Below are 27,898 nucleotides of genomic sequence, written 5' to 3' on the forward strand. Positions count from 1 at the left end.
GCAGAGGGCCCGGGTTCGATTCCCGGTTGGGTTGAATTTCCTGGTTGAGGTTTTTCAGGGTTTTTCCTCAATCGTAAGGCAAATGCCAAGGAATTCGGGCCACAACATCTCTGAATATCACCGGCCTCATTCACCACCGAAATCATATTCATAACTAATCAGTAATATATATATATATAGTCGCCATCTAGTTCACAACAATAGAACCAATCTCAACACTAGTACACAGGCCTTCGGATTTCAACCAAAAGATTAATGGTCTTACTAATAAAAACCCTATATACAGACGTTTAACTGTCTTATACTTATACAGTGAGTAGCTCGTTTATAAGTCGTGTGTAAATTCCTTACTAATAATCACTACATACGTCGGGTATAACAGTATAACTGTTACACAGCTACGTCATAGTTTCGTCATTACTTCGTTACGAAAGGTAATAGAATATCTGAGGTTCTCTATTGCATCCGGTAGAGCGCTCTAGTGTGGCGTGTTAAGTATCGATAGTACAACTGGCTCTAATCGATTACCACACTACATTTTGGTCAAAGAGTACAAGCTACAGCAATATTATTCTAATAATTTTATGATCTTTCGTTTGTTCTTCTGTTGTTACAAGGTAACCATCATCATAAAATGACAGTCGATACAAACAGCTGTTAGAGGGGCGGCCATTTTTTCGCTATATACAACGCTTAAACAAGGGATTTCGTGTATATGACTACTGCAAAGCAATTCCCATTGTATAGTTAGTCTGTTTATACGTCCATGGGCCTGTTTCTCAAAACTCGTGGACTAGTAATACTAGTCTGTACAGTAGTAATAATAGTTTGTTTTACAAGTCTGTGTTTCTAGAAACTACAAGGGTAAAGTAGTAGTTATCAGTTCACAGACTAGTAATATTGGTCGATTTCACCAGTTCCTAAGAGATTCTGTTTCTCAAAATGCTAATCTAGTTGATTATACTAGTATTCCACAGGAATATTCCTACAAGACTCTAAAGACTGGTGATTTCTATATTATCAGTTACCAGTGACAACCTTTCTCAGATAATCAAAACAAAATATTGTAGTTATTTTTTTAATATGTGGTTTAGTGATTCCGATTGAAGTAGTAAAGGAGTTATTGTGAGAAGAGCTGAAACTATATCGAGAAGGAACAATTATTATTCCTTTACGGGAGCATTGTTTAAATATAATGAACGGTTTAAATAAACTGCTGAAAAGCTTGGCGAGGTGTTAAATATAGTGGTACCTGCCATAACAAGACAAACAAATAGAAGTCATGCATTATCAGCAAAGCTTCAAATAAAAATTGCTCTACAAATCGGGATGTTGATTATTTTCCAGTGCCATCAGGTTTTTCTCCCCTAGACCAGCAACACATGCAGATTTTTTTTCCTAATAATCTGATACCAATTCATCAACTGCAGTAATTTTTGCTGGCTTTCCTCCTCCACTGCCAGTTCTTCTGACATTGTCAACTTTAGCCTACAAATTAAATACAAAACGACACTAATTTACGAATAGATCAAACGTAAAACTGAAAAAAAAAAACCAGCGAATTTTTCAAGTCATAAGTGGCATTCATGTCGCCAGTAGACCCACTAGCTACATAATGTGTTCATATAATGATACTGTGAACTTGAATTGGTACTCGTCAAAGTTGCTTTCTTAATGTTGGGCCAGTAAGTGTCCCTAACGTATGCATAATCTTTGTTCTGAGGTATCAGTTCCATACCCTCACATATTACAAATTTTTTTGTCCATTCGTTTACTTTATCATTTTTTGTTATCATGCTTGAAAAAGCACCGAATGATATATCCTTTGATTCCTTAATCGTATTGAGTATAGTTAATTTGCTTTCAATTGATGGAATTTCAAGAAAAGAGAGAAGTAAGAACCAAAACACAAACAACTTAACCTTCTAAACTCAAATAACACTACCTACCAATGGCTATAAATAAATGAACTCAATCAGCTGACTAGTGAAAGAGATCATGTGACTAGTGAAAAATTGTCACAAGTTACTAGACTGGTAAAATAGTTTGAGAAACAGTATCTACTAGAGCTGGTGAAATATACTCTGGTAACTAGTAACTGGTGAACTACTAAACTAGTATTTTTGAGAAACAGACCCCATAGCTTATTCACGGTTTATTAGTAACGTTTTCTGTCTCAACTCTGCATAAGTCTCGTATAAAAACTTTACACTGTTTATTAGTAAGACTGTAACTCGCGATATGACCAGAGATGTTAAAGCGAGTATAAATAACAGCGGGGGGGGGAGAATTCTATACCTCATTTGAGGAATGGAAGCACTGTAATGTTTCCTTTGTAACAGCCTGCACTCATGTGTTTATAGAAGCCTGTAGGTGTTCAGGCCGCCACTTGGAGAAACATGAATAACACACTGCAGCACAATGCAGAAAAAAGAAAAGATCCTGGTATGATGTGTAAACTTAAAGACGAGGGATTAAGTAAAACAATTAGAATATACATTTGATATGATATCTTCAGGAAGGTAAGCTTCAGATAAAAAAGTTTCTGTTAGCACTCTTACGTAGTTATGCCCTATTATAATTTGTAGTAGACCTCCAGTTCTAGCCCTATACAACTCGGTCCGAAACATCGCGGATATGCATATAACACTGTAAGAAATATCATCATCATCATCATCATCATCGAATACATCATGGTTTAGGCCCTTAGACCTGTTCCATTTCCAGGAAATCAGAACTGTCCTCTCAATCTCTTTCTGGGCCTGCCATGATCCCTTCTACCAACTGGTTGATATAGGAACATCTATGGACTACAGGAGTGCGGTTTATGTCTATTGTCATCAAATGTTGGTACCACTGCTGTCGAGAAGAGTCTATGAAGTCAAGAAGACTTTGTATTTGTAACTCTTCACGAATTTCATTATTTATCTTCTAATCTTTCAATCTGTAACAAGCAAGAGGTCCTAATAATCTCATCTCTGCCACTTCTGTTCTTCTACGTTGTTGTTTGGTCAGTACCCAATTTTCGGCTCCATAATATTAACAAAGGTAGTCTATCCCTTGAACTTTTGATTTAAAGACAAACATTTTGACCACTAGACTACCAATGACAACAATGAATATGAATTTAACTCTCTATATGAAGTAGTGTAACCTGAATAAATGTTTCAATGAATGCACTTAGAAAAATAAAAATGATGGTTTATTTAACGACATTCGCAACTGCAGAGGTTATATCTGCGTCGTCGGTGTGCCGGAATTTTGTCCCGCAGGAGTTCTTTTACATGTCAGTAAATATACTGACATGAGCCATCGACTTGGGCAGGGATCGAACCCGCAACCTCGAGCATAGAAGGTCAGCGCTATACCAACTACGTTACTGCACTTAGAATCCCCTGATGACTACTGAATGTAACTATTTAAATCATATTTCATTTCTTAGAATATTCCGCTATAAAATATGTTGAATCGTACTTATATTACAAAGGTAATTATTTAATGTTGGCGTTCAATCCTAGCGTCTCGAATTTATGAGTCACTTATTTCTTTTTTCTTTGTCAGCAGGAAAATGGTAGACTACAATTTGTAGGCTCCATACCTACTATTATTTGTTCAATTTGAAGAAGCGTGAAATTAATAATATAAGTTAATATATAAAATTAAAATGCATCCACATGTCAGAGCTTTTACTTTTCGTATTGTTGTTTCCGCCACACAGACGTCACGTCACGTCACGTTACGTCACGTCACGTTACGTCACGTCACGTCACGTCACGTCACGTCACTTGCTTGGGAATCAACATGTTGGTTTATTTGTTCGGGAAATAGAGTGCTTTAATTGGTTGAAATACGTCATTCCGTACCGTTTTATTGGTCAATAGTAAAAGTGTAATAGTCAGTATAAATGTATTTTATAAGTAAAATTACACCATTTTGTATATTCTGTTCTTATCAAATCCATAAAACTTACCTATGCTCGAATCTAAGAAATGCCTTCTCGAAGCCGGCATGTCAGACTCCAGAAATTTCTCTTCTATTTGGCGGATTTTAAATACTGCATCCGTACAAGACCTGCCCTTACGGAAACCCTTTCAAATCATTTCAATAAATGTTTGTTATATTAATCTTCTTCTTACCTTCAGTACAGTATTATGCTCGATTCACATTATACGTCACGTCACGGAGCAGCAGCGTTACAACAAAACATTGTACAACGCATTTTATATGGTAGTGTTCACATATACAGGCAACGTCACGGACCGTCGAGATAATTGTGAGTTTTGAAATGTAATTAAAATATTCCTAGTGCAGTATATCAATAACATCTATGTTGATTAAACACTAGTATGGCATAGTTTGAAATTGAGAAAAAGGAAAAGAAAGAATTTATTCTTGTATTACTCTTAATATTATTATTATTATTATTATTATTATCATCATCATCATTTTATTATTATTATTATCATTTTATTATTATTATTATTATTATTATTATTATTATTATTATTATTATTATTAGCATATAGAGTGTTATTTGGGAGGCCGGAGGGAAAAAAGACTTTTGGGCAGGATGAGACGTAGATGGGAGGATAATATTAAATGGATTTGAGGCAGGTGGAATATGATGATAGAGACTGGATTAATCTTGGACAGGATAGGGACCGATGGCGGGCTTATGTGAGGGAGGCAATGAACCTGCGGGTTCCTTAAAAGCCATTTGTTGTTGTATTATTATTATTATTATTATTAGTGTTGTATTATTATTGTATTATTATCAGTATTTGAAAACAAATTTGAAATCATCGCTCTGATTTCTATGAGAATCCGCAGTTCTAACAGACAAAAGTTGTCACTTTGCATAATCTGCTTTAAAGCTCTATTCACAATATACGGAACATCAACGTCACGGACCATCACCATCACCATCACCGTCACTTCCAATGCAAACTCATTCACACATAACGGCAAGTGACCGTCAGTTTGCCGGCGTCATCAAGAATAGAGAAGTAGCCAATGCTCTTAAACAATGTCGTAGCTCCAATGAGAGACTATCAATTGCACTGTAATTTTTAGGATTCATATATAAATGTCTAAGGAAAACAAAGAAAATAATTGGAATAAAAATCTTTTATGGACAGTGAGAAAAAAAATACTAACTTCGAAGTCACCAGTTCAAAATAGGCATTAACATATCAAAAGTTGATAAGCGACAAACTTTTTTATTTTTCACGTTAGATGTAGCTTCAAAGCGAGAGAAATGTTTAGAGAAAATGGAAATTACTTTTAAAAGTGACTGATATTCAAAACCTTTACCGGTTTGCGAGTTACGGCAAATTTAATGCAGGGGTTTGCGTGGCGGACTTTCTTATGCAGAGTGACAACTTTTATCTTTAGAACTGCGGATTCTCATAGAAATCAGAGCGACGATTTCAAATTTGTTTTCAAATACTGATAATATAATAATAATAATAATAATAATAATAATAATAATAATATTAATAATAATAATAATAATAATAATAATGATTTATCCTTCGAAGAGGTGGAAAAATTCAAATATCTGGAGCAACAGTAACAAGTATAAGTGACACTCGGAAGGAAATTAGACTCAGAATAAATATGGAAAAAGCGTGTTATTCGGTTGAGAAGATTTGTCACCTAGTTTGCTGTCAAAAAATCTGAAAGTTAGAATTTATAAAACAGTTATATCACCGGTTATTCTTTATAGGCCTAGTTGTGAAACTTGGACTCTTACTTTGAGAGAGGAACAGAAGTTAAGGGCATTTGAGAATAAGGTTCTTTGGAAAATATTTGGGGCTAAAAGGGATGAAGTTACAGTAGAATGGAGAAAGTTACACAACGCAGAACTGCACGCATTGTATTCTTCACCTGACATAATTAGGAATCCAGACGTTTGAGATGGGCAGGGCATGTAGCACATATATGGGCGAATCCAGAAATGCATATAGAGTGTTAGTTAGGAGGCCGAGACGTAGATGGGAAGATAATATTAAAATGGATTTGAGGGAGGTGGGATATGATAATAGAGACCGGATGGCGAGCTTATGTGAGGGCGGCAATGAACTTGCGGGTTCCTTAAAAGTCATTTGTAGGTAAGTAGTAATAATAATTATAATAATAATAATAATAATAATAATAATAATAATAATAATTACCGTAATACAATAATAAATTCTTTCTTTTCTTTTTTCTCAATTTCAAATTATGCCATACTAGTGTGCAATTAACATAGATGTTATTTATATTCTGTACTAGGAATATTTTAATTACATTTCAAAACTCACGGTTAACTCGAAAATCTGAAGCAATGGAAATATTTGAATTTTGATTCAGAGCGATGATTTCTATGAGAATCCGCAGTTCTAACAGATAAAAGTTGTCACTCTGCATAAGAAAGTCCGCCACGCAAACCCCGCATTAAACTCGCCGTAACTCGCAACCCGGTACAGGTTTTGAATATGAGCCACTTTTAAAAGTAATTTCCATTCTTTCTGAACATTTCTCTCGCTTTGACTCCCCATGTAACGTGAAAAGTTCTCGCTCATCACTTTTGAGATTGTCAATGTCTATTTTGAAAGTGTGACTTCGAAGTTCGTAATTTTTTTTTCACTGTACAAAAAAGATTTTGATTCCAAAATTTTTCTATGTTTTCCTTAGACATTTATATATGAATCCTAAAAATTACAGTACAATTGATTGTCTTTCATAGCAGCTACGACATGTTAATGTTTAACGGTGCTGCTAGAGTCTAGCTGTCTAGCAGAAAAAACCGTCCACGTACAGGTTCCATCACGTCAAAACATTCTCCTCGAGAATCCCAGACGGTCTGTGCCGTTGACAGTCCGTGACGTTGCCTATATATGTGAACGCTACCATATAAAATGCGTTGTACAATGTTTTGATGCAACGCTGCTGGTCCGTGACGTGACGTTGATGTGACGTATAATGTGAATCGAGCTTAAGGATTTATTAGTCTGTAATTTTCTGAATTACTTGTCTCCTTTTCTTTAAATATTGAAGTTCTATCTGTTTTCCAATGAGAACCAGAAATTGAGGATGCTGTATGTGGCTTTGCAGGGCTTCTATCTGGTGCCGGGACCCCCACACCCAACTGTAAGGTGTGACGACCGCACGGCCACGTGGCAGGTGTGGGTGCCCGCGGCGGAACTGGCCCTGCTCACCCACTACTCGGCTTCCAGCGTGCCGTCCAGAGTGCTGCGGGTGCTGGAGACGGCGCTGCAGCAGTTGCGTGGCCGCACCACTCGCGACGCCCTGGGAGGCCTCGGTCTGCCCATCACCAGGAACCAGGTAGCTAACTCAACTGAGCTTCATATCGTATGGGCTATTAGTGGATCGCATTGACTTTCAATCCGGAGAGGGGAAGCAGAGCACTGTCATTCGGCTCTCTTTCACTAATAAATGAAGTTAAATATCATAAATCCTTCAATAACTGTCTATTTTTAACCTAATGCGTAGTACAAGAAATTACATTAGGTTATACACATAAAACATATGAGTAGCGCTTTCGCCAATAAGGTGGCATCTTCAGGTCTAGTTACCATATTATGAAGCTTTATACATAAAGACATAGATGAAATGCAACATAATAAATGTGATAGAATACATGACATGAGAAAAAATTACAATATTTAAATAACTGCGCAAACAGAAGGCAAAGTGAAATAGTGACTTGAAAACAGGTGAGATGGTTGTAGTAATTCAACCTCTATAAAGTCTAGATATTAAATTACAGAATCTAAGCCTTGAATAAAAGTCTGCAAGATATGTGTGCAGCTTATGTAATATAAAAGAGACGGTTAAAAGAGTAAAAAGTTGCAACAGTCATAACGACGCATAGAATGGCAGTGTGTAGTGGATCTGTAAGGATCAATAAGAGATGTTTTAATAAAGGAACCTATGCGGATCAAAAAGATTATGTAGCGATAAAACACTTACGAGATTTTCGAAGCCGTGGGAAGAGTCGATGTTACATGGCCGGTTGCGTGGTGTTGACTGGTGCAATGACATATAAAAGAATCACATCATGACGTAAGTGGAGGGGGGTACATGTTGGAGCGAGAAGAGTCCCCATTGGCCAATTTGAATAAAGAGTTATTGGGGTTAGGTAATTGTTCATTAAGTAACGAAATGTTATTACTAAGCGATTTGGCTATATAAAATTCTTCTGCAACTAAATGTTCCCGTTGTTGATAGGTTTTAAAATTTAGTTAAAAAATCTCGTAAGTGTTTTATCGCTACATAATCTTTTTGATCCGCATAGGTTCCTTTCTTAAAATATCTCTTATTGATCCTTACAGATTCACTACACGCTGCCATTTTATGCGTCGTGATGACTGTTGCAACTTTTTACTCCTTTTAACCGTCTCTTTTATATTTCATAAGCTGCACACATGTCTTGCAGACTTTTATTCAAGGCTTAGATTCTGTAATTTAATATCTAGACTTTATAGAGGTTGAATTACTACAACCATCTCACCTGTTTTCAAGTCACTATTTCACTTTGCCTTCTGTTTGCGCAGTTATTTAAATATTGTAATTTTTTCTCATGTCATGTATTCTATCACATTTATTATGTTGCATTTCATCTATGTCTTTATGTATAAAGCTTCATAATATGGTAACTAGACCTGAAGATGCCACCTTATTGGCGAAAGCGCTACTCATATGTTTTATGTGTATAACCTAATGTAATTTCTTGTACTACGCATTAGGTTAAAAATAGACAGTTATTGAAGGATTTATGACATTTATCCTCATTTACATGTTAACTTGTCGGACCAACATGCCTTTTAAATCTCTTTCACTAGTTGCAGAAGCAATATGCAACGAGGGGAAATGACCGTATAGCCCTTCAAAAACTGCAGTCACTGTGCTAACGCTAGACAACAATTTATCATTATTGGATCTATGATTTCTAGGTGCTATAAAATGTAAAATATTAATAGAATTTTGTATGATGCATAACTGAAAACAGAAAAATCCCATCAAAAACTCTGAAAAAATAAAACAAGTAACTGTCAATAGAAAGATCAAATGCAATCCTTCCCACATTGGGCTAGGCGAGAAGGAGTTGCGAAATTTCGGATAATTACGAGACACGACTGCTTGGCTAAACACTTGCACTGCATTGGTATTCTACAGAGCCCCAACTATACACTCTGCAACAGGATTTCATCATGGGCTTCAACCGACTCAGCTTTTGAAATATAATTTTTTAAAAACCTAAACTGGACGTAAAAAGTACTCACTCGAAGTTTGTAGTAGTCCAGTCGTCAGTGAAGAACTGTTGCAGTACACCACAAACGTGAAGCTAAAATTATTATGCATCATAAAGCTCCGCCGATTATCATGAGACACTGAACTGTACATTGAACATGAAATTTTCTAAGTTCAGGATTACAGTAGGACCCGATTATCCGTTACTCTATTAACCGATTGGTGGATTATCCGACTGAGTTTCTCTCACTTTTTTTCTTACAGAAATATATGGAGTATGCTATTGTACATTATATTAGCAAATTATTTTTTCTAGAGAGGGTTATTACAAGATTTTACCTTTACACAGTATAGTCTGCTGTTCGAGTTGTCGTGCTGTGTAAGTTCTATATAAAATGTCTTCCGTGAGTATCAAAAGAAATCGTGTCGTGCTAAGTATAAAAAGTACAAATAACTGAATAGTTACGGGAAACGAGAAACTGTGGCTCATCTCAGAATACGAGATTGGAGTCACATCCGTCTGTAATTAAAAAAAAATCAAGAATAACGTATATAAATTATAAATATGTACGAAATTTCCACTATTCCTATCTTTCCACAGATAGCCATTACAAGAAATTTCCTTGTCTCTTAAAATCCCGCTAGTAGCGTGTCTACCTCCAGAATAGCCGACCCGGGTTCGATTCCCGGCGGGGTCAGAAGTTTTCATGTAAAATTTCTACCTCGGGACTAGGAGAGATGGCGGTGCACAACTTCTAATCACTAGATCGTGCACCAATATGCCTCGGTTAAATCCCAAATCTCTCCGCAGTGCATATGAAGAGAAGGCATGTATCACTGTTGATAGTGATTCGTCCGTCGGATGAAGACATTAAACCTGGCGGCCCTCTTGGTGCTATTCGACAGGAGTAGGCTACCCCGTATATGCCAGCACCGGGTTTCCCCTTCTCCCTTCCTCATCATCATCCTCATCATCATCATCATCATCATCATCATCATCATCACTCAGTCCAGACACTACACTTACACGAACACTTATACAGACATTCACCCTAGTATACGACATAACTCTCCACAGAAACACATCATGTACAGCGTGCCCGCCGAAGTGGTGTACAACTAGAAAATGGGTCACAGTTCTGGGAACCCGAATCACGCAAGTGAAGTGGGTAGGCATTGGACACACACACACACACACACACACACACACACACACACACACACACACACACACACAAAACCAGACTTACATCAGTGAACTTCTCATCCATTATCTAGCGTGTTCAATACAAGGCCATAGAGGAAATTACGAAAGTGTAAGATTATTCACTAAATTTACGAAAATACTGTGTTTTATGGTACGGATTATCCGATTTTTCGATTAACCGTTCAGGCCACTCCCTTCATTACCACGGATAGTAGGGGTTCTACTGTATTACTTTTAGAGAGAGGAATGTATACGAAAATTAATGCCTTGCACAAAAATTTTTAATACTGAGAAAATTTTGATGCTTCTGAAGGAAGTGGAGCTGAAGATTCACCAAGTGAAGAATACCTAGCTGGCCTATTTTTTTTAACGGTTAACAGAGCTCTGCTGTGTGCTTCATGTCCACTTACGTGTAGCGTCACTTGCGAACGTTAGTTTGCCACTATCCTCCTGAATCGTGAGATATTTGTTGTTTCAATTTTAAAGTTGAATATAATTCTACACTTCAAAAATAAGTTATTGACGTGAGGAAAAATGTTGAAAAAATTCTTCAGGTTACAGTTAGGGCACTAATGTAGGTACGTTACACTATACTTCGAGTCTCTACACATACATCTTATATCATAATCATGTATAAAATATGGTATTGTATATTATACTCTCAGTACTGAAGAGGCTATAGGCCTACTCTTTTTACAGGTCTCACACAGAAGTATTTTACCATCAGCTGTGAACACATCTTTGAATTCCTTAACATACAGACGCAAAGGAACACGATGAATAAATTTCACTTTCTCGATTGTTAAGGTACCTTAACCCAGTGGTTCCCATCCTTTTTTTGACTGGCACACACTTTACCGAACGCCCACTATATCGCGACAGTTTTCTTTTTAATAAAAATATAATAAGAACCAGTGCTTTTCTTCTGGAGAAAAATGTAGCAGAACTCTGTGTAGAATATTTTATAGCGGACGGGGAGATGACTACTGTTCACTGCAACAGAATGTTGTCGTTTTTAAGCTTCTTTTTGTCTAAAGCGGAATTCGAAGCAAAATTATATTAAGAACATAGTCGTTCACACATAGCCTATTTCGGTTTCATGATGAAAAATGCAAGAAAAAGGTGCTGAAATGCCGTTCAATCGCGTTCCGCCAGAAAAAAAACACTGATAACTTCTGTGTAGTTTCGGATATCCAGTGTTGTAGGTAGGTCGAAGTTAACACACAATCGAAAATTATATTAAAAAACAAGCTATGCTGGATGTCCAATAAAATGTTTTTATTATCAATTTTGAAAACTCACCTACTCAAATTAATGTGAAGTCTGTGCTTGGTGGTTTGCACAGAGTTTCTCTATACGTGGCCTTATGGTTGACAGACCAAGACGTAAATCATCTCCAAGATACAGCAGTCTGTTCCTTTGTTTAGATTTTACTATTTTCATGGTAGAAAATGCTGATTCACACAATTATGACGTTGAAAACGGCAGTTACAAATATATATATATATATATATTTTTATTCGGCACTATTGACTAATTTGGCAAAACATTCCGCATATAAGACAATCTGGATTTTGTTTACGTTCATTGCCACACCATGTAACCACATTGCAAGTATTCATCACTATATTTACGAAATGCAGTACGTTTCTGTGAACCCCGAAGGGAATTTCGCTCACATTATTTGAATTAGCACTGCTGTCATCTAACACAGAACTTTATTCAGATTATCTTTTTCGAATTAAAAATTTGTCCATGAAAAAATCTAAATAAAGCACTTTTTATAAAAGAGTCGCACTATCACTCGTTCACACTTACAGTATATAGGCCTACTGAAACTGACCGATTCCACACCTGTGAAGTAACAGCTAACGCGTCTGGCCGCGAAACCAGGTGGCCTGGGTTCGATTCCCGGTCGGGGAAAGTTTCCTGGTTGAGGTTTTTTTCGGGGTTTTCCCTCAACATAATATGATCAAGTGTTGGGTAACTTTCGATGCTGGACCCCGGACTCATTTCACCGGCATTATCACCTTCATCTCATTCAGACGCTAAATAACCTAAGATGTTGATAAAGCGTCGTAAAATAACCTACTAAAAAACTGACCGATATATTCTGGCGATTCTAAACTTTATTTATTACTAAGTGGGAAGAGTAAACGAATTACTAAGCATTATTGAAGTGTTCAATTTCATTCGAATTATTGCCAGGCAGAAAAATTAATCTGAGCATTATTACAGGTGTTCACGTTACACTGGTAAAGTCTATCTCACAATAAAATGTATTACATCAAAGACTTCGTAAATTAAAATATATGTTGTAAAGAGACTTCCTGGACGGCATAAAATTTGTTTTTCAATTTCAAAATTTCGCGACACAGCATTGGGCTGCGCGACACACCGGTTGGGAACCACTGCCTTAACCACGAATTAACCTCAGAACTGACTTTCAGTGACTGAAATGAAGAATTGAAAAGTACGATTAATTGCTGTTAAGTTGATAAATCAGGAATAGTCTATATGTCGGGAAGTCCCTATCACGTGATGCTTGCCTCAGCATGCAAAATCAACACGTTACATTTAAACTATTGTGCAACATTTCATCACTCCTGCATTATGTTTATTACTTGCAGGGGAGTCCAGAATGGGATTCGATTCTGAGAACGGTCACAATATACACTTCTCTACATATTATGGCATTTATCGCAAAATGTAATAATAATTATATAATTAAAAATATTTATTAAAATAAAAATGTTAAAAATATGTAGGGCCTAATAGTATTTTAAGGTCGGAATATATACATAGGTTGGATAAAAAGTAATGGCAACACTGCTGTCACGTGACGATGGTGCGTTCGAGAGTTGCCAGCTGTATGGACATGAACAAGGACTGTTAGATGAGTTAGTGTAGCCAGCGGCGACAGTACTCTGTCAATCTATTGCAGTGTGTAGAACGTTGACTTTCATAGGGATAGTGCGAGCGCCCTAAGATCATGTTTACAAAACTAGACCAACGTTCCTGGATCAAAATTGAAGTGGCACGAGGTCGTAGTGCACAAGAATGCTTTCAGGGACTGCGTGAAGCATGTGGCGATGCAGCGTTGCCATATCGCGCAGTGGCACGATGGGTTAAATCGTTTCGGGAAGGCCTTGTTGGAAGTGCTGTGAAGGTGATGTTCATTGTGGCGTGTGACATTGATGGGGTAATACTGCACCACGCTGTACCTCCAAGGCAGACGGTAAACACGGACTACTACTGCAGGTTCCTGCAGCACCACCTTCGTCAAGCCCTCAGGAGAAAATGACGACACTTGGGGGTACAGAACCCCATCATTCTTCATGATGATGCAAAGAGTCATACCGCTGCTGCTGTCAAGGACCTCTTGCGTCTCTGGCAATGGGAGATTCTGGAACATCCTCCGTACTCACCCGATATGAACCATGCGATTATGATCTTTTCACCAAAGTGAAAGAACCACTGCGAGGGACCCGGTACAATACCAGAGATGAACTTATCCGTGCTTTAGGGCGGTCAATACGGAACATCAACAAAGATGACCGCGCTGATGGTGTACGACGCCTTCCAATCATATGGCAAAATGTAATAAATAAGAGGGGCGACTATATAGAAGGTACGTAAATGTTGTACCCCTGTGAATAAAGCCATGTCAGAAATATCGAACTGTTGCCATTATTTTTATCCAACCCAAGTGTAATAAGACTTTCTTGTGTTAAAGTCTAACGTACCTTGTTTACATGTTTCGACCTTGGGTCATCCTCAGAACTGGTCGTTGTTGGTCTTGGCGCCTCTTGTTTTGTTTCCTGTGAGGGCGTGCTCGTGTGGTGTAATGTAGAGTCAAAGAGTATGTGTGTTCTGAAATTGAGTTGTGTGTTGAGAATTTCGTTGGGGTGTGTTTTCGTGTGTCTGTATATTTCCTGTTGTTCTAGTGTGTTTAGTTTCTGGCAACGAAATTCTCAACACACAACTCAATTTCAGAACACACACTCTTTGACTGTACATTACACCACACGAACACACCCTCACAGAAAACAAAACAAGAGGCGCCAAGACCAACAACGAACAGTTCTGAGGATGACCCATAAAAGGTCGAAACATGTAAATAAGGTACGTTAGAATTTAACACAAGAAAGTCTTATCATACATATTCCGAAGTGATACAGTGTTAAAAGTTGTGTAATCAAGATGTATATATTTTAAGGTATTTTTAAACCGTAGGTCACAACTTGAACTTCCATTTAAGTTCGGAGACCTTAAAGATTAGCAAACAAAATATCTATTTACCTAGAAATCCGAGCCCTAATCGTTATAATATGACAGTAATATACACGGTGTATCAAAAGTTTGTTACAGTAGCGAATTAAAACTCTCTATTTTTTTCATGTTTTTCTTGCGCGAAATCTTTCAATTTTAGCGGTTCATGCTATCACGTGATTGACTAGAGTATGCTGCTTTCTACTGTGAGAAATTTCGCGGGAAATAAGCCTACTGCTTGTGTAAAACAATAAGCTGTCATTTTTTAAATAATAATAATAATAATAATAATAATAATAATAATAATAATAATAATAATACTTTATTGGCAGAACAAGGATACATGTTGATTTTTTTTATATAAGAACTCTCTAGCACCCCCAGAAAGAGTAAGTTACATACTCGTGCTCAGAAGGCATTCCACATAAGTTATTGTTATGACATTTTATTGATTAACAGAGTAAAAAGTAATAAAAGAAAAAAAGGAAAAAGAAAAAAACATGTTTCACAATAACTGAACTTTAAATTTTCTCTATTAACAGCAATTTTTAATACTTTTTTGAAGTAAGGAGCATTAGCAAATAGCATTCGCTATTCTAGTTCATTTCTTCTTATCAAAAACAACACTCAATTACGAAATCAAGCCATTGTTGTACGCTGGGGTCTTGGGACTGGTCAGTAACTTCCCTACCCACAAAAATGAGTGAATCCTTTTGCCCAACTTACAAAAATATTTTTTCAAGAGCCAATTATTCAGCCTTATTGATGTGAAATGTGTAACAGAAATTTCTGGTACATAACAGAAACTTTTGTTACACAAGTGTTCGATATCGACATGCAGATGGAATTGTGCTTCAAACTAACTTTTAACACCCATAACCATGGGTGGGCAACTCGTGCTCTCAAATTGTCAACACAACCTCAGTGCAGGTAGAACGGAGTCTGTACTTGCTGTAGTGTCTGCATGCGGTTCTTGCAACACGCAATTTCGCTAGCGTCTGCAGTAAGTGGCGGCTCGTTTTAAGAGAAAACCAATATAATCTTTAGATCATTTCCTTTAGTGATGAGCCGAAAAAGATATTGTTTTATTAAGAAGGGAAGTAAAGTTTGTATTACGTTCTATTACACTTTCTTACGCATCACATTTTATGTTATAAATAAACGCAATAAAGATTTTAGTAAAGAAATACTGACTGGATCTGCTTTAGAACAGCTAAAGACAAAAACGGGATATCAAAAGGTGAGACTGATATCAAATATCGTTAGCACATTGTGCGTGCGAATTACAGAATTGCACGACATATGATGGACTAGCTAAGAGCATTATGGATAAATTTGAAATGTGGCAATATCATGTAGGAAATGGACAACTTTACTTTATTTGACTATAAACTATCTTGAAGAGTGATAAGAAAATCTTCTTATCTAATACAAGACCCTACTTCAAAACCTACAGCAGAATTCACTGGTAAGTTTGGAAAAACAGTGGCAATTGACAAGGAATCGAGATTTTTCTGAAATCCTTTTGGCTTACAGCAGATAGAAGATCCTGCAAGTTTGTAGCTTGAATTGATAAATCTACAGAACAGCACGCCATTCAAATTCCAGCGAAATCAGGAATCAAACTGTTCGTAATGCTGCCTAAGTCAGAATTTCCAAATATACTCTTTATTTCCACATTATGTGCTTGAGGCAGAGTTTAATACATGTAAAAATTACTTCCTTGAATTTGTGATTGTTTGCGAATACAGACTATTACCTTCCTGAGAACAGAGGAATACTCTTTAATGTATATAGAGTTGTAAATTCTTGCGTTCTATGTTTAAAATAAGACATATAATAAGAAATATTAACAAATTGTGTAATAATAAATAAGTGTTGCAGCTATATTTTTTGTATCTTGAGAAGGTTGTATTCGGTTTGCCTCTAGTACTAAACTAATTTACAAAGACAGGAAATAATATAATTTTGTTATGTGTGCTTAGGCACATTCTGTCTAAAATTACTATAATTACTGTATCATGCATCATTCTGAAATTCAAATCATGGAGTAGATATCACGACCACCTGCATGAGCCGCCAGAGCGCACCCTGGCAGTGAACTGCTTTTGCAGCGAAACTACAAACAACTTGTAACTGCTGCGCCTGGCTCCGTCTGTCTTTCTGTCTTCCAAGGTTTTTCAGCACTTTGTCAGCACGAGTTGCCCATCCATGCCCATAACTTTGTGCTTTGCTTATTATCGAAGTTAATTGTGTGTTTAATAGTTTAGGTTGGCTTGTCTCCAACGAAATGAGAACATACAAGATCGATAACTCAAACTTTGTTCATGATTGGAAATTCAGTGCATGCAATTGCTCAAATGTTGAAACTGTCTCAACAACCGTCATGAAAATATGGAAAGCAAGGAGGATGGACTCGTTTCGGATGCAGAGAGGGTAGGACGACCAAGTAAGGTGACAACGCAAAAAAAAAAAAATCGAGAGCGGGTTAAGGACAAAATTGGTATAGGTACACGAACAGTGGCTAAGCGACTTAACTTTTTGCTAAAATTATGAATCGCAGAACAAAACCATTTCGCATATTATGATTATCGGTAGACATTGCAGATAGCAAGAGTAGGGCCGAAGTGCTTCACATTTCAAAATTCTCGCTACCTCTAAGTTCTGCATAATATTTCTTTAAAATATATTAGATAAGAAAGAAGTTATTAATTTTATCTAAATTCACCCCTATAAGAGGTACAGTAGTTCCCCTAATAGAAACTTAATCAGAGTTGGTACTCAAATTAAATACGTCAGTGGCAATGGTGAACGGTGAGCTACCGCTCATTACTCTGGTCCAAGTTCGGTGGCGGCTTTATGTCGAACACAAGTCCGAAATATGGGATAGTAAGGGGTATGATGGCGAAGTGAGTCCGAAGTTCAACGCCAAGCATTTCTTCTCCAATTGGTTGAGGAAAAACCTCGGAATAAACCTGGACCAGTAACTAGCTCCAGCCAGAATTTAAACTCGGTCCTTCCACTCGTTTCACGGTCAAACATGCTAACCGTTACTCCACAACGGTGGATCAGTGAAAGAATTAGATAGTCAGAATGTGGAATTTCAAATTGTCATTCATAACCATGTCAGTCGACAGAGACGCTTGAAAGTTTATTTCAGTGATTTCAAAGAAAGCGCATTTTTCTGAACTTGACATCGTGCGCGGGCATCAAGCGCTAGGTATGGAAGGAGGAAGAATGATGTATATGAATAAGCAGCCTGTTGGATTAAGAAAACAGTGGTGTATAAACTTCAAACGGAACGTGAAATTTTATGTCGTTATTTTTATATGGCTTCTTTCTGTTTGATATTATCTATATTGTCTGTAAAACAAAAGTACTAACACCAGTTTCTTAATATTGCAGTTGTGTTTTAAACGTTAATAACATAATAAAAAGTTAAGAAGGAATATTCACATAAATTCCATAGTAGTACAACTATACTGTACTAAATGGATGAAACACATTCATAAAGAAAGTGATATCCCTCCTCCCCCCAAAAGAGATTGAGTATGACATGATAAGTTGAAATTGATATTGATGGTATCTTTAGCCTTATAAAAGTAATCAATAAACTAATCAAAACAATATTATAGTACAAAGCAAAGTTACCTAGGTACTGTATATGTTTTAATTGTAGCTAATATCCCATAACAAAACTCTTATCGCATTATACTTTTAAGGTGATATTGGTGAGCAACTTCCTATCATCAGAATATTAAATTATTTTCTCGAAAGCTACTGAAGCTGTAGAGCTGACATTTTTACAACACATGGGCGTATATCTTTTGCTTATGACGTAACAGTAGTTGCTTTGTTAATTCATTTCCTTACAACCATTTTTCATACAAATATTTTCAAAATTTATAATACACTATCTTCAGTAATAGTATTTACGAAAAATTGTTTTAGTACCTGTAAGGCTACTAAATAAATAGGCCTATATCTGAAAATTTCACTTTTCTAAAAAAATTGAGAAAATATTCTTTTTGAATAAAAGAAAGAGACTTGTGAAAAATGTGCATTAAAATTAACACTTACATTCTTATAATGCACTTATACTTCTCAGACAAATCTAAAAATTAACATGGATACAGTTTTAAAAGTTCTCGCCCTTTTATCCATTGAATCAGTGCTGGCCATCCTTGTATATAGCTCGACCAAGGGACATATAACTACCTCTTTCGTTTGTCTCTTTCGTTTCCACTGTAAAGCGCTCAGGCTCTCCTGAGCTCTAAAGCGTGCGCTTGCGCCTATGGGCTACAATTAACACGACTGGTTTATTTTATAAAAAAAAGATCTTGGGTTACTTTTTATTCAGAATCACAATGTTTCCTCAGAAGTCAGTTATAATGAGTAATATAAAATTTAATTCGAGAATTTTACATGGTAATTACAAAATTTTGACGGGAAGCATAATATTCATGCATAGTGAAATGGAATTCAGGCCAGAAATGGTCCTCAGAAAGCAAAATAGCGCAAATTTCTTACATTCTAGACATCGAAGTTACTCTGTTAATTTATTGCATTGCTGTAATGTAACAGACGTTTCAATTATAGTGTGTTTCGTTTTTGTAACCTAATTACAAATTTTCGTCATAGCCAAAATTCTTTTTACTTGTTATCCTTCCTTCATTATAAACCACCTACCAACAGCACGTAATAGAATTAGAAGTCTGGAAGGCATGTCTCGTTACTAGATTTCCTAACAAGTATACTTCTGTATAATTTCGTAAAGATTTCACGTTAGTGCTTTTTAGCCTTTGTATAAGCAGATTAACCCACCTCTGTCGGTGTAAGGAGGTAATTAGCAGCGAACAACTAGTAGTGACTGCCCAGAGTGTTAATTATTGCTGCTGGATGTTCATTTTATTCCTGCCTGCTATATTTTCCCGTTGGTTTACTCGCGCCACGTAATTATGTTCCAGAGGCCTGTGAGACGCGTTGCCAGCGCGTGTGAATCTCTCTAAAGTAACACTGTACGTAATTATTGTCCTATTCAATAATTTAACCGTGCTCGAAAGCTTTTAAAACGTATTTATACTTTTTTTTTTTTAGCTGCAATGCTTTTCGTTTCCAATTGTGCGATGTAGGGAAAATATTGAGGTGCTACAAATATGATTTCGGGACAAATAAGATTTCTTTTATTGGCACGTTGTATTGTATTGTATTGTATTTACTAACGCTACATGGTATTCATACATTGCTTCACAACTAGAATATGGAACAAGTCTAAACCTTAATACTACTATAAAGTCACAGTCTAGTTGAATATATACAGAAGAGGTTTACAATATAGTCTACTAGTACAACACAAAGTTTTAAATAATTGATTAAATGGCGATCTTACTCGTGTTAATTATGTAAGCATGTGTGGCTTACAGCTGTTTGAGTGCTACTCGACACCATCCTCAGAACCTACTAGATCTCGACGCTATCTCAACTTCGCTGCCTGTTGTGTGGGTGCGTTCATGTGATGAAGAGTTGTGTCAAATAGCGTGTGTGTCCTGAAATTGATGCGTGTGTTGAGAATTTGATTGGAGTGTGTTTTAGTGTGTCCGTATATTTCATATTGTTCTAGTGTGTTGAGTTTTTGGTTTTTTGCTTGTATGTGTAGGATTTCCATGTCTGTATTTATGTTATTGTACGTGTGGTTAGCATTAGTTATATGTTCGGCAAATGCACGAGTAAGATCGCCATTTAATCAATTATTTATATTCAAGTGTTAAAAGTAGTGTACGAAAGATTCAACGTGGATTACAGAGTTTTAGTATCAATGTCATGAAGCGTTGTTGAATGTCATGAATTAACCTACAGAATAGAAAGCATGAACAATTAGGTACTTTTTTAATTTGGCCCTAAATAATCTTATGTTTTGAGTTTCATTTTTTATATCGATAGGGAGGCTATTAAAAATGTTTACTGCTATATAACGCACTCCTTTTTTATAGCACGATAGACTTGCCCATGGAGTATACAAGTCATTTTTGACGCGTATTTATACTATGAACTGTTGAATTACTTACAAATTTTCACGGTTACATACGAAAAATGAAAAAAAATATACTGACAAGCCATGGACATTATTTGTAGCTTTTTGAAAATAGTCTAACATGATTCTCTAGATATGGCACCTACTATTATTCTAATTACTCTTTTTTTGTAGTAGGAATATATTGCTACTATCTGTGGAATTTCCCAGAATATTATTCCAAAACTCATTACTGAGTGGAAATACGTGAAGTATATTATTTTTCAGGTATTGATATGTATCATTTCTTACATAGATCTAATAGCAAAACCCTGAATTTAGTTTGGAGGTTAATATTTACAATTTTACAATTTACAATTTTTATTTACAATTTACATTTGAATTTACATTTGGATAGATACCCGAAATGAGCATATGCTCGTGCTCGGGTACAGTCCAGTAGCCTACATAAATTTTACAGGGTTCAAATAATAAAGCTGATGATATAAAATAATAGTAACAATAATAATAATAATAATAATAATAATAATAATAGTAATAATAATAATAATAATAATAGAATAATCGTGACAGAAATTATACAAAGATTGTAATACAAAATAATTCATTAATAATAATAATAATAATAATAATAATAATAATAATAATAATAATAATAATAATAATAATAATAATAACAATTTTCCTATTTCACGTTGGGAAGATAAAAGGAACTGTTTTTATTTTATTATATTAACAATAATTATGTTTTTATAAGAATGTAGTAATTTTCTATTATACTGGTTTGATAGAAGAGGAGACCGAATGGCCTAAACTATGTCACTCGAAATAAAACATATTACAACAAAAATGTAAGATGTAGAAACATGATTTCATATACTGTAACTACTTACTCGTTTCTCCGTCTGCCTGTCTTTCAATCTGTCTGTTTGGAACTCTTCTATGAATATGCCAATCTGTCAGCTTGTATATAGAATAATATTTTAAATGGAATTTTCTGATCCTCTAATTTTATTCGCTCAGTTTTCTAAGTATTAGCACTAACTTCTGTCAAGTATTGACACTATCTTGTCGACAAACCTGATATGTGAATAGTGACTTAGGTACTTAGGGTGTTTGTAAAGAAATTCCCCATGTAATAATAAGGAAATGATCGCCCGAATGTGCATTGAGGTTCAATTTCTACTATATTCACTCAATGTTCTTAGTCTGTTATGACTAGGGACGATACTTTGTCCCAATTCGCCACGAGGTTCACTGGTACTGGTGTATGGAGTACCTGTGTTTTCTAGTTGATACGAGCAGTGTAGTGACAGCACGCGACTGTTTGCTGGTATAGATCGGCGGAACAAAAATGCAACGTTTCTAAGGTTACCACTGCCATATACTGGGTGTTCAGTTCAAAATGTGTCATGGCTCGCTGTATGCTGTCATGTGGCTAGCCGATGAACCTAGAGAATTCAATCTTCCTACACTTCCGCAGAGATGTATAACCTAAGAGGCAGAGAAGTTGCCTAGCAAGTACGGCGTTCATTCTGAAGAGTACGTACCGATACGTACGGTAACGCCGGTAGTGGCAGGAATGTGAACTGTTTGGAAATACGTACTGTCGGGATATGGGGAGAGGGTTAAGACGATTACTTACGTATTTGTTAACATTAACTTCGACATGGACACGGAGCATTTGATTTGTGTTGTGGAATGTTACCGTACGCAACCGATGATAACAAATACCCTGCGTACGACTTGCCGTCGCAAAACACAGTTCGAAAGAGGTTATGGTAGCACACAGATCGTACAGACCGCCATCTGTTGCTACGACGTTCAAGTTATAACGTACACGTTCTGAAGTTCAGATTGAAGAACGCCTTAAATAATAGGCAACTTCTCTAACATATAAGCTGAAACTCGCTTCAAATCGGTGACCCAACAACAGTGACGTCATGACACACTTTGAAATGAACACCCAGTAGTATGTATGCGCGTAGCATATGCCTTCATTAGTTACATCTTTATAATATTACTTACACATATTTACAACAACGAGGAGTTAGTCAAATTACACACAGGTATTTGCAATCGAGTTACATTCATTATTCTGATACAAACTATAGTCAGTTACAATATATAATAATATGCATTTTTAAGTGTGAGAAAGATAAATCCCATCTGTTTTCAATAAAAATATGTAACATCGCACGATGTTATAGGTGCGTCTCAAAAAGGATTGACAATAGTTGTACTATTTACTTTTTCTAGTATTTCCGATGTCAACAAAAATTTATTTCCTGGTTCATTAGAGGACATCACTCCTACAACAACGTGAGCTACTTATCGTCCCACAGCATCCGATGTCTCGTCTATAGTTACAAATATTTTGTTACTACCTATAGCTGTTCGAATGGGTTCAGAGTTTTTCGTATACAGACGATAAATAGGTTGTACGCATTGATGTTACTACCTGTTCCACTTCACGCTACCTCTCGGAGTGATGTCGCTACCGTCTCTGTTTACATCAGAACTACGGTGACTGCGGGCAGCAAGCGGAGTTGCGGGGGTAGGAAATATGGTACAGTACGTGTTGCAATGTTATAGACAGTATGTAGGTTCTCGCATACCATGCAACAGTAGAATGGAAGCGATCATAGTATAACAGGATTCCTTGACGTCTGTAGTACCTGTGAAAGTCATCTAGCTCTACTACTTTTGTGCGTCTTGGGTTTTTACCGGGAGTTGATATTTGAATTCCTAGTTTTTCTGCTCTTTCACACTCTTTCCCAATTGTTTTTATTGTTTTTTCGCTTACCCTTACGGCTTTGATGCCCCACTTCGATTATTGCGATTCTTTATTCACGAATCTAAATACTGATCTTGCCCATAGACTACAGCGTGTTCACAATATCTGCGTTCGTTTCGTTTGTAACATTAGAAAATTCGATCATGTAACACCGTCACTAGAATTGTTGTCTTGGAGTCCACTTAAAGAAAGAAGATTCTTCAACTCTCTCTTATTACTATTTAAAATCATCCACACCCTCTTACCTAGCATCTCGTTTTGTTTACCTTTCACTACCTCGAACCCGGAACATGTACCTTCTCTCTATTCCTCTGCGCAGAACATCCTTCTACTCATCATCTTTCAGCATATCTATTCCACGCCTCTGGAATTCTCTCCCTGAACACGTCAGAGACTGTCGGACAATATCAAAATTAAAATTTAAATTAAAAAATCACATTCTAGTTCGAGGAACTGTTTGTTGAACACATGTCAGGTTGCGCAACTTCACCTTAACCCATGACATATAGTAAATATTGTAACTATGCTGTTGTAAAATTGAAAATTAATATGTAATGTATTTATTATTATTATTATTATTATTGCTACTATTATTATTATTATTATTATTATTATTATTGTCAGTTATCAATATCATCATTGCTATCTCTGTTTTCTTTCTTTTCGTTGTATTAGCTCGATGAGAGCACTATAATGTACTTTTGACTCTGTTGACCTCTATAGGGCTTTAACTTAATTTGTATCATTTTCATCAGTGTTTGTATTTCTTTTTTGTATTTATATGTGCTATCTGGTAGGATGGAAGAGAAGGCCTTATGGCCTTAATCCTGTCAGATTAAATAAATTATTATTATTAGCTTTTGCTGCTCTTTCTACTGCTTTTGCTAAAGGTAGAATGAGACCCGCCCTGTTTTCCTCTCTACAAAATTTCAGTACGTTATAAATTATCTTCCTGCTTTGAGAAGTGTACACTTTCGGGGATGGTTTCTTCTTTGGAGGAGTTTCCATATTTTGTCACAATTGCAATCGTGCCCTGAAAATTCCACACAGTACATTAGGCTGTCTTATGGATTCGGTCACATGAAACCTAAACTGAACTTGATTAAATTCACAGTGTATTCAATGATACTACAACTAAATGAATCACTAATACAGTATCAGAATGCGTCAACCGCATGTAAACACGAAACGTTTCATTCAATACACAGCATATTAAAAGATATTACAACTAAATGAATCACTAATGCAGTATTAAAATGCTTCAGTGGAGTATAAATACGTACCGTTCGATTCAATGCACAGTATATTCAATGATAATACAACTAAATAATTCACTAATGCAGTATTAAATTGCTCCAACGGATTGTAGACACGTCCCTCACTCTGTGCTAGTCTAGACTGATAGACTAATATTCTTTCGCGACTGTACAATGTATGACGTAACGGATGATTCACGAAGACGCCGCGGGTAACGTGAGCTGAAACGGGTTGTATACTAGGCAGTGTTCTAGACGCGTATTTTTCCATAAACCGCTGAAAATGTGGATTACTGAGCTTGTGTATTGGACTATTCGCCGACACCATCATCTCGCACAAATCATTATAAAACTCATAGCTTGTAAACCGAGCAAATGAAAGAAATAACGGCAAACGTTCACTACGCTTTTTCGTTTCACAATGCTATTGCAAATCTTTACGAACGTTTACCTTTAGTTCTGTGTTGCATACTTTACAGCTTATGTTGTCGCCCTCCACACTAAAATACTCACTTCCAAACGCACTTGCAATTGCATTCAGTTTAGAGCTCTTGCCTGACTGCATTGTATTATGTTTGCACTACTGCACAGAGTCACGATCACCACCACCTTGCCATTAAGTGAGAACGGCACCAGTAGTTCTGTAGGAACTGTAGGTAAGCCACTACAGTGAAAAACAAGCAGGCAGTGGCAGAGAGCAACATAGGTTCTAATCCTAAACAAATCAAACGTACTTACGTTCGTTCTCCGGTGCAACACACACAGGTTGCCCTTTCCTGTCACAATGCAGTACCTTCGAACCCATGGTCTTCGTGACGTCAATGTAGCCAAGTAACTTACTTACTTACTTACTGGCTTTTAAGGAACCCGGAGGTTCATTGCCGCCCTCACATAAGCCCGCCATTGGTCCCTATCCTGAGCAAAATTAATCCATTCTCTATTATCATATCCCACCTTCCTCAAATCCATTTTAATATTATCTTCCCATCTACGTCTCGGCCTCCCTAAAGGTCTTTTTCCCTCCGGCCTCCCAACTAACACTCTATATGCATTTCAGGATTCGCCCATACGTGCTACATGCCCTGCCCATCTCAAACGTCTGGATTTAATGTTCCTAATTATGTCAGGTAAAGAATACAATGCGTGCAGTTCTGTGTTGTGTAACTTTCTCCATTCTCCTGTAACTTCATCCCTCTTAGTCCCAAATATTTTCCTGAGAATCTTATTCTCAAACACCCGTAGTCTCTGTTCCTCTCTCAAAGTGAGAGTTCAAAAACATCAACCTAAAATCCGTCCACTCTGGGACAAAGTGTCGTCTCTGGTTATGACCATAGGTAGGAAGTTCGTACCAAAACAGTAGAGTTCAGTTGACTACAGCGAGGAATGTAGATCTCACCCGGGTCTCGCGCTGCTCCCGCGCACTACAGGCGATAAGTAATTCACATAAACAATGCATAGTATCATTCTGTGGAGCTGTGTAGAGTCGTGAGTACTTTGAAGAATGTTATTAATTTATATTTATATTTTAGGTTCTGAATAAAGTGACGATTTTCTGTGGTTATTGTATTATATACGTAATGTGAATATAATCCATGATTCCAAAAAAAGTAAACTCATCTGTTATTAAATAAGTTATTGAATCGTTATACTACACATCGCGACATGTAAGGGTGTTTTAACACTTCGCAATAAATACTGTTCATGAAATGTAAAAACATCTATATTAATTAATATAATAATTAATATCATGTATATTAATTAATATAATAATTAATATTATGTATATTAATTAATATAATGACTAATGTTATGTATATTAATTAATATTATGTATATTAATCAATGTGTTTGAATTCTACGTTATGTTGTTACATAAATGTACATGTTCATTAATATGAGGCATGAAAGAAGCACAGAATATAATACACTAGAAAATATGTCATTAACCTGTACTTATTGTTAACAACTGCCTGAAGTACTGGCTGCTGTACTATTGTATACCATCACAAAAAGATTCGCACATTTTTGTAAGCAGTTTGGTCTAGGACAAACTCTTATCACTGAAGTATCTATGTCTGCAGTGAAGGGATCTATAAAAATCCTAAGAAACCATCTCTACAGTTATATAGATTGATATCTTTGCTATGGCGATCTGCTCACTTAAGTTGGGTCTTGCAAATAGACGACTGTGATCACCCAATAGCTAATAGATACTAGGAAATTTTATGTTTCTTCTGGAATTAATGATGTTTTGTTTAGTCTTTTCCATTTATTTCTAATTGTGCTATTTCTTATTCTTTTTCTTCTCCATTGTTTTCTTTTTTTTTTCATTATAACAACAATTTTGTGGTAAGCTTTGTCTTCTAGGCAGCCTTCACTTGGAGGAAGCTGAATAAAATTTATTCGAAATAAACACTAGATGTTTTGATTTTATCGATAAATCTGCGAGTGGAACACGACCAACTACGGAATCTTCATTGAACTCTGTGGCCGGTTACTAGTCAAGAAGGCTTTGTTGAATCGGTTTCATTTTTATTAAAACAGTTGCATTCCACTTCAGTTATCCGAATCTTAGTAATCAGCGTTCACTTGACAGATGATTTTCAATAAATTTCTGATACGTGACTATACATAATATCATGTAGCAGAAGCTATAACATAACCTAAATAATATAAACAAGTGTCAGAAAAGTTTTAATTAGGGATGATGAAATAAACAAGAAAAGTTTTAATTAACGATGGTGAAATAAAAAATAAACATGAATAGTTTTAAAAGGAGCAATTATTGAAAGTACAATTTTCAAATTTGAATGTTTTAGTGGTTGGTGGTTCAGTTGATGTTATATTGGACGTGTGCGTAAAAGAAGTGGAATTTGTTGATGTACATGGTGTATTTCTCAACTTATTCCGGATTTCCAAATGCTGCTCTTCATTTGTAAATAGGGTTTCAGGAAAGATGCATAGCTATGACCAGTGATCGTTATTAATTCTTGTTCTTGAATGCCAATGCGAGTCATATTTGAAACTGTTCTGCATCGACTGGCGTGGTTTGTAATTTTCTGTTTTTTTTTTTTTTT

At 36.2% G+C, this 27,898-nt stretch overlaps 1 protein-coding gene across 1 annotated transcript in view; it reads left to right on the forward strand.

The window, feature by feature from the left end:
* The window catches only part of LOC138712645 (uncharacterized), a 257,211-nt gene that overhangs the window by 68,032 nt on the left and 161,281 nt on the right, over positions 1 to 27,898 (forward strand). Inside the window, exon 6 of the mRNA XM_069844613.1 lies at positions 7,099 to 7,329. Within this exon, the coding sequence (XP_069700714.1) occupies positions 7,099 to 7,329 (231 nt within the window). The remainder of the gene's footprint in view (positions 1 to 7,098; positions 7,330 to 27,898) is intronic.

Source organism: Periplaneta americana, chromosome 13 (genome assembly GCF_040183065.1).
Source record: "Periplaneta americana isolate PAMFEO1 chromosome 13, P.americana_PAMFEO1_priV1, whole genome shotgun sequence".
Classification (NCBI taxonomy): Eukaryota; Metazoa; Arthropoda; class Insecta; order Blattodea; family Blattidae; genus Periplaneta; species Periplaneta americana.